Source organism: Bos mutus, chromosome 2 (assembly GCF_027580195.1).
Source record: "Bos mutus isolate GX-2022 chromosome 2, NWIPB_WYAK_1.1, whole genome shotgun sequence".
Taxonomy (NCBI): Eukaryota; Metazoa; Chordata; class Mammalia; order Artiodactyla; family Bovidae; genus Bos; species Bos mutus.
Window position 1 is genome coordinate 31,267,819 of NC_091618.1, and position 8,586 is coordinate 31,276,404.

The following is an 8,586-nucleotide window of genomic DNA, read 5'->3' on the forward strand; positions in this document are numbered from 1 at the left end:
TCCAGTAGGGGGAAAAAAATTTCCTATGGCTCATCCACTCTATTCACAGTGGGGGTGAGGGTGACAGAGGGGGCAGTTACTCTGGAATCTAAAAGCCAACACATTTCACTTCCCTAGACCTACCACCCCATCTGTAAGGAGAGCTTATCCTCTCCTCCCCTCCCCTACCACCAACACCAAGGTGTCTAAGAAGAGCCTCCACCCCAGATTCCCCGGGAAGCCTTCTCTGCTTCCTGGGGTCTAAGCTCCATCAGAGGCTTGACACTGAGTCACTGTGTCATGTCACTAGCCACTCAGGCCATTCAGAGGGTTTTCCAGGACCACGGGTGGAATCGGACATTAGGAAGAACCCCAGCGCCCAGAAAACATGCCCCCACATCTACTGAGAACCCTTCAGTCCCCACTCCACTCAGGAATGAGGTCAATGCTGGAGACAGCGGAGTAAGGAAACATCACTTTTTTGGACAGAACGTCCAGTTTCTTTGCCAGGATCATGTTCAACGTTCTGGCACCCGAGGCTCAGACAGGATGGACCTGAAAACCCACGTTCCTGGAGCAGGGAAATGGCGTCATGGGGTCTTCACTGGCTGCATGGACAATACAACGGCTCATCCTGCACACACCCTGTTAGCATGTTAGCACACGCCGTTCTGATCCTCGTCTGCTGAAGCTAAGTCCTGGAAGGTGTCCTGTGGAGGCCAGCCGTCCATGGAGGACAGTGCTGCCCAGCCCCGAAACGTAGCCTCAAGGACTCCCCAGTCCTCTGAACGCCAGCAACTGGAGGGCTGGGTCCTAGAGTTTGGCTGGCAGATGAAGGCAGGACTCTGCTTCTGGGAACTGAGCTAAGTTCCTAATAATGTCCGACTGTACCCATCCCATTTCTGAGCAGCACCAAGTGTCCAGGGTCAAACTCTGGGGCCCCCTCTGCCTCCACAGCCACTCCATCCACATTCTGGGCGCTACAGTCTCATTAGAAAAGACCCTGATGCTGGACAAGAATGAAGGCAGGAGGAGAAGGGAACAACGGAGAATGAGATGGTTGGATGGCATCACCCACTCAAGAGACATGAGTCTGAGCAAAATCAGGGAGATGGTGAAGGACAGGGAAGCCTGGCGTGCGGTAGTCCATGGAGTCTCAGAAAGTCGGACACAACTGAGCAACTAAACCACCACAAGAAGCTGCCAGAGGAAGAAGGGTCAATCCCAGACCTTAGTGCACAAGCCCTAACGAGCACGCCTAACTCATCCATGGGCGTCCATGATAGCTCAGTTGGTAAAGAATCCACCTGCAATGCAGGAGACCTGGGTTCAATCCCTGGCTTGGGAAGATCCCCTGGAGAAGGGAAAGGCTACCCACTCCAGTATTCTGGCCTGGAGAATTCCATGGACTGTATAGTTCATGGGGCTGGAAACAGTTGGAGACGACTGAGCGATTTTCACTAACTCATCCATGAAACATGTAAGTCTTGGACCTCAGTCATCTGTTTACTGTCAACTGGGTTCATGCCACATCGAAAGCACAGTTTCATTACCTTTTCTCCAAACAGCCCCACTACAGTCTGCAAAAGGGATCCGATGCAGATGCTTCCAATGTATAGACAGAGAGGTGGAAATCAAGTGAATCATCCCAAAAAGAAACTGCACCCAAGTGCTTAGGCTTTATATGTATTATTTATCTTTACACACTCACATACACATGTGCAGACATGACCCTATGCAGTTGACGCTATCAATTCTTCCTTTACAGATAAGGAAACGGAGGCTCAGAGAAAATATATCTCTTGCCTTGGGTGGCAAGTATGTGGTAGAAAACAGGGGTTTGAACCAAAGCCGTTTCATGCCAGGATGAGGCCCCACAACACCGGGTACAACCTGCAGAGACAAGTGGCCTGCCTGACACAGCCAGTTTGGCCTTTGTTTTAAAGGCTGGCTGACTAAGCATCAGAGAGGAGACGTTGCTTACCAAGATTAAGGCAGCTAAAAGAACCTACTATGTGCCGGGCATTCTGTATTATCATAGCTGACCTCACACACACCCCATTTGAGAAATACAATCATCCTCATTTCATCAAAGGACAAGACTCACATCACTCAGGTTCTCAGAGACAGGCTTGCATCGGAACGCAGGTCAATCCGCCAGCCAAGGCCAGGCTGCTTCCACCATCATTCCCTGCCCACCAGCTCCTCTCCAGAGGCCTGTGCGGGGGCCCTTCTGTGCCTCCTGGCTGCTGCACGCTGGCCACTTCCACTTCTGAAATCCCCAAGCTCCAGGAGTTGTGCCTCTCACAGTGGCCCAAGCATCGCCTGCATGTGGCAGGTGTCCAGGAACAAACCTTCTGATGGGGTCACAGGCTTTTGCTGCCAGAGGCCCCCACTCCCCTGCTTGGCCATGGAGGCAGAGGGGTTCAGAAGAAAGGGACCCAGGTTAGCTTCTCACCTCACTACTTAACCTGCTAAGGTGGCCCCTCCACTGAGCCCCAGAGTCCACACCTGTGACATGGAGGTAAAAGGCCTCTCTCACAGGGTTGCTGTTAAGACAGGAGATGAAGCAGGCAAAGAAGTTGGTTGCGACCAGGACGGGGGCAGATGGGAGGCTGCCTGCCATGTCAGCGAGCTGGCCAGAGGTTGCAAGGAGAAGCAGAGGGGCTCTGAACACCTGCCAACCAGACCACCTGGGGCATTAGAAGTATTACCTCACTGATCTATGTCTTGGCTGTGGCAGAAGAAGAGCCTGAGCAGGAACCCCCTGGGAGGATAAGGTTTCCCCCCTCTACCCCCCACCAAGCCCAGTTCCTGCATGGCCAGCTAACCACCCTTCTCATTTAAGAATCAGGTTTGGTTCAAACATGCCAATCCCCAATTATCTATGTGGTCTCCATCTACTTCTGGATCTCTGAGGATGGCTGAGCCAATCTATTTCCCACGTCATTTTTTTTCAAGCTATGTTCTCCTGCTTAGCATCCAGCAAGGTGTTCTAGAGCCACAGGAGGAGAAGCACGGGAGAAGAGACCAGTTCACAGGCTGGAGAAAGCAGAGAAAGACTAAAACTAAATGCGGTCCCTGGATATGCAGTCTCCTTGTGATAACCAAACTTTTTTTTTTCCCGGTAGTTTTGTAGTATGTGAGGAGGACCAAGGACAAAACCAAACGTGGGCCCAAGCCTGTTCATCTTCTGCTTCTCCCTCATTCCCTTTAGCACTTCCTGCCCTGCCCTCCCCTCCTGCCCACCCCCCACCCCGCAATCCTGCATTTCATTAAACCAAGAATTTTTGGAACTTGCTCATATCAAAACTAGCAATTGTGTTCCATTTTCCATGGCAGTGAATAGCTCATCTGAGAAACTAGAAGCTAACCTGATCAATGGGCTAGAGAACAGAGACGCTCTCAGTCACCCTCAGTGTCTGACAGCTGATGACTCTAGCTGAGTAACAGCTACCCTGCAGGCATTTCTATAGGAATAATTTCCCCCAAAGAAACTATGTGCATGAAAAGCTTATTTGAAAGCTGAGTGCTAAGGTAAGCAAACAGTGAGAAAATCTAAGCCTCCCTTTTCCCTCTGCCTGCCAGGAAACTCAATGATCCAATCAGGTCAAGAATCACTGCATAGAAAGACACTCATGTCCGCAACAGACAAGTTCTTCTTTCCTCCTGGACTTCACCACCTATCCTAATTCAGAGGCTCCTTACCTCTGGTTTGTTTCTCTAAGTTCTTTGACACTGTTATATAGGACTTTTTTTTCCCTCAAAGCTCACTCGAATACCTCATCAAAGGAATAGATGGGGTCACTGTTGTTTAGTCACTCGGTCATACCCAACTCTCTGCAACCCCATGGACCACAGCACGCCAGGCTTCCCTGTCCTTCGCCATCTCCCAGAATTTGCTCAAACTCACGTCCACTGAGTCAGTGATGCCATCCAACCATGGGTCATTATTTCTACACAAAGGGAAGCAGCTCAGTGAACTCTAGGCAGGAGTGGAAGGTGAGCAGGGAGCCTGCAGGCAAAGATTCCAACGCGGCCTGCCTCTGCCAGGCTGGTTCAGAACCTGGAGAGTCACATCCTCTGGAGGAGCCCTGCCTCCAAGGCCATAGAGCCCAGAGCCACACCCAGCTTGATCCTGTAGTCCAGGAACTATAAGTCTCCCGTCTCTCCAGAAGAACCCAGGAGCAGCAGCCCTCTAGTCCCCCATCTCCCCTTCCAACATACTCAGGCAGAGCGGCTTAGCAGAGCTAGTTCTGGGTGTTCTGTCCAGAAGGGGGTGGGGGTGGGGGGCCGGAAGGTAGTGATGCTAGCAATCCGTGACAGTGGGTCCCACTCATTCGAGACTATTTTACAAGTTTGAACTCAGTATGCAAATTTATGCAAGACAAGATGCAAAGCAGTGCTCTGAGCCAGAAGTCCCGTTGCTTTTCTCCCCCTTCTTTGAAGCTGCACTGAACCACTGTAAATCAGCCCTCGCCTCTGCCCCCCTTTATGCTGCCCCAGCAACTGCAGATGCAAAGCCTCCCCTGGCCCGCCCGCCCGCCCGCCGGCCCGCCGGCCCGCCTGCCCTGGGACTTTGAATGACTGCACATTTCTATGGCACCTTTATAAGTGCAGCGGGCCAGACGGCCACTTGGGCGGCTCCGCCCCTCGGCATAATCCCCGGCATTGTACGCGGCGGGGAAGGAAGCTGGGGAGATGCTGGAGGGAGCCAGTCCGGCCCGGCCGAGGCCCTGAATTCTGAAAGGGCCCGAACCGGCCCAGGCCTGCTTCCTTTTCTTTCCCTAACATTTCTAGGCACTTCTGCACACTCCGCTACCGAACACACCCACACATTTCTCAGGTCCAGACTTCAGGCAGGTCTCAGGGTCCCCCTGCTATTTTTCTTCCAGGCCCACCTACTCCAACCCCCACCCCCCCGCCAGCCCCCAGCCTCGCCTCCGTGTGACTTCTGGGTTTCTTTGAAACCAATTGGTCCCAGCCCATGGGATGCAAGCTCAGCACCCGCTGATGTGCCCAGCCCCACCCCCAGCATCCCAGCCATCCCCAGGAAGCCAGCAGCACAGCCCCTGAGTCCTGGGAACAAAGACAAAAGAGCTAACAGCAAAGCCGGAACTGCTGGGGTTTGCTGCCTCGAAATAAGAAGGGTGTGTTTAAAATTCTCAAAAAGCAACCTGCTCACAGAGGAAGGCAGGCTGGGATGGGGAGGGGGGCGTTATTCTTCAGAGTGGGGAGAAGAGACAGGTGATGGAGTGGAGGCAGTGGCGTTCAGTGCTAAGGTCTTATCTGGGCCACCCCACCCAACTCGGACCTCCGCATTCTTCACTCAGCATCCCAATCCCTGCTCCAGCCCAGAACCCTCTCCTGCACAGGAGCCTCCAAACTCGCCCTTCTCTCTTCCCTGCACCCCCGGCTCCCCAGCCCCCACCCCCACCCTTGCAAGCCCAGGCTTCGCCCAGCAGTGTCCCCTTCCCCCCAGCCCTCCTCACACTGCAGACACCCTGCTCTTGGCACTTCTTTCCAGGGCACCCACTCAGCTTCCACCCCACATTCCCCGCCCCCCAACCCTGGTGTCCCCTCTTCCCAACGTGCAGCACAAGAGAAAAATGCGGAAGGCGGCTGTCTGGCCATTGGGAGCAGGCAGAGGAGGCAGCTGGGGCTAGCTGGCGGAAAGGAGTCCCATAACCAGGCAGAAAATCCTGTGACATTCTTCCCGTGAACTCACTCCATTGTCCCCGAGTTCCCCTGACGACTGCAGGGAGGAGTGCATGGGAGAATTCCCCGCATCTGGTCCCTTCCGAAGAACCCTAACCTGCCTCCGGGGTTGGGAGGCAAGAGAGTTGGTTTTTCAGGCAGAAAGAAAGCAGAACGAAGAACGAAAAAAAAATACGAAAACGTTTAGGAAGGACGTGTACTACCGCACTTGGTTACAACAGTCAAAATCCAAAGGATTCTATGAACTTGGAGGCCTTTTGAACAAAAGTTCACCCTGCTGGGGGAGATGTTTAGTTTGTCAGAGTTCAGTTCAGAAAACCACAGTACCTCCCGGTGGACCACGGGGTGCTAGCGGGCGATGGAGGAGGGCCGCGGACGAAAGGCTGGGGGGATGGGCGCCCGCGGTGAAAGGACTTTGCAGAGTCTTTTCCCTGGCATCAGCGCTTTCTAAGAGAAGCTGGAGGGAAGGGTTAACCTCCAGGCAGGCTGGGGAGGGAGGCAAGCCCCAGCCAGAAGAAAGGGACTGAGGGGTTCCGCTGGAGGAAGCCCTAACTTGCTGTGCACTCAAGGTCACAATGCGACCGAAAAAAGATTTCAACTCTGACCCCTACTTGTCTTCTCAAGAACAAGCAAAAAACAATAGCAGGCTGAAGGAATGGGGGTGGGAGGTGTGCAGGGGGAGGGGGTCAAGACCACAGAAGCTAAGAAGGGAGCAAGAATTTTTCACTTTTCTTTTTTTCCTTCCTTCTTTTTGTAAATATCTCTTAAGTTTGAGAAACTTGGTCAGACTCGCTTGCTTTTTAAACAACGGCAGCAGGCAGTGAACACATTTCACCACTGTCTCCAAGAGGAAAGAAAATAATTACAGCTTCCTCCAGACCACTGAAGCAGGAGGCTTTTGTAATTTAAAAAAAAAAAAAACGCAACAACAACAACAAAAAAAACCACGTGAGATATTTATAGTCTGGTTGTGTCCAAAAAAAAAAAAAAACTTTTTGGGGGGGAGGGGCTTAGAGCTCCTTACAAAGAATTTCGGAGCCCCCATTCTATGGGACAGGAAGAGCTCCGTCAATTAGGATGCGACGGCGGGGGGCGACACCTCGCTCCGGTAAGGGTAGTTGCGTCCGGGCTGGGGCATCCTCCCTCCCGGACGCCCGGGGGCCCAGATGCTAAAATGAGCGGCAAGGCTGCCCGCGCCGCAGACTGCATGCAACCGGCGACCTGGCTTGAGTTACAGTGACTCAACGGTTGGGGTCTCCTCGCCTCCCAAATGCTCCTCTTTCATCATTCCACCCAACACAAAAGCGAGCGCCTTCTTCGTCCTCTCTGTAAAATAGCAGCGTTCCTTTTTTTTTAACTCCTAGGCAGCCCACCCTACAAAAAGTATGCACAAGTCTTTTCTTCTCACCTCACAATCCCAGAAGGAAGGGACCTCAATGCGCCGCTGCCTTCTCCTAGCGCCCCCTTCTCACCAGTGGTCCCTGGTGTCACCGGTACCCGCCAGCCTCCGCCCCGCACCCCCCACCCCCACCCCGGGCAGCGTCCTTCACCAGGACCTCTCCGGGAACCTTCGGCCGGCGACCACCAGCTCAAGTGGTGCCCCAGATAAGCCTTAAGCTCCTATTCCCACCGATCTGACCAGCACCCTCCTCCCCAGCAAATCTCCCCTCCAAAACAGAAGTCGGGTACCTTCCACCAGGGAAGCCTATGGTAACAGGGATGCCTTCTCTCTCCGTACTATTCCCCAGCAAATTAGTAGCCGGGGATCTTCCGCCCTCTCCAACTCCAGTTCCTCTCCCGGGACCTGACTTTCGGGTTTTCCCCCCTCCCAACAACCACCGCCTCCACCCCAACCCAGAGCCGGCCCAGGACCCTGCTCTTCCTCCGTTAAAACGGTCTCTGAGGTCCCGCCGCACAGTCCTTCCCTCCAGAAGGGCCGCTAGCCGGGCTCCCCCCCGCCCACTAAGTTTCTCCCAACTAGTTGTCCCAGCCCCGCGTTACCTGCAACCTGCTCGGGGCTGGCGCTGTACTCAGCATCGCCGTGCTTTTCGCAAGTGCCCTCGCCGTGGACCAGCGCCCTCAGGGGCAGCTCGGAGCCCGGGTTGGGATAGCAGCGCAGCCCCTGACCGCAGCGCGGGGTGTACACGCCGCACCGCTCTCCCTCCAGCCGGGCGCACACGGAGCAGCAGCCGCAGCCCGGCTCGCGGACCAGCTCGCAGGGCACGCGGGCGTCGCCGGCCGGCCCGGCCGCGGCGCCGGGCGGGGGCTTGCAGGCGGCCAGGCTCTCGGGCGTGCAGGGCGGGCAGCGGAACAGCACCTCGGCGCGCGCCCCGCAGTCGCCGCCGCCCGCGCCCAGCAGCAGCAGCAGCAGCAGCGGCGGCAGCAGCAGCAGCGCGGGGCCGCCCAGTCTCGGCTGCATGTTGGCGGCGGTGAGCGCGACGGCGGCGAGCGAGCGGGCAGGTGGCACGGCCCTGCGAGCGCGGGAGCCGCCTCCTCCGCTTCTTTCTCCACCCCCGCCGCCGCAGCCGGGTCCTAAAGGGCCCTGCTTCTCCCCGCCCCCTTGCCTTCTCCCCTCCCCCTTTTGGAGACCACCCCCTTCCCCCCGACACTCCCGTGCGCGGGCCTCTGCGTGCGCGCACGCCCACTCGCCCATCCCCACCTCCTCGCATGTAACGTGGGTCCCCTACACCCTCTGGCCTCCGTCCCTTCACCCACTGCCACCCCGGGCTCCCTGACGCCAGGAAAATGAGAATAACTTGGGGGTTTGGGTTAAGATCGACGCGGGAGTGGGCAGGAGTGGGTGCTTTTGTCTCTGTTTTCGGTTCAATTCGGAAGGACTTTGTGCGCTTCCCATGCGGCCGGCGCTGGGCTCACTGCTGGAGGGAATGC

At 55.6% G+C, this 8,586-nt stretch overlaps 1 protein-coding gene across 1 annotated transcript in view; it reads right to left on the reverse strand.

Moving 5' to 3' along the window:
- Positions 1-8,211, reverse strand: part of IGFBP2 (insulin like growth factor binding protein 2) — a 29,046-nt gene extending 20,835 nt beyond the window's left edge. The window contains exon 1 of the mRNA XM_070386924.1: positions 7,699-8,211. Within this exon, the coding sequence (XP_070243025.1) occupies positions 7,699-8,116 (418 nt within the window). The 5' untranslated portion in view covers positions 8,117-8,211. The remainder of the gene's footprint in view (positions 1-7,698) is intronic.
- Between the last annotated feature and the right edge of the window lie 375 nt (positions 8,212-8,586).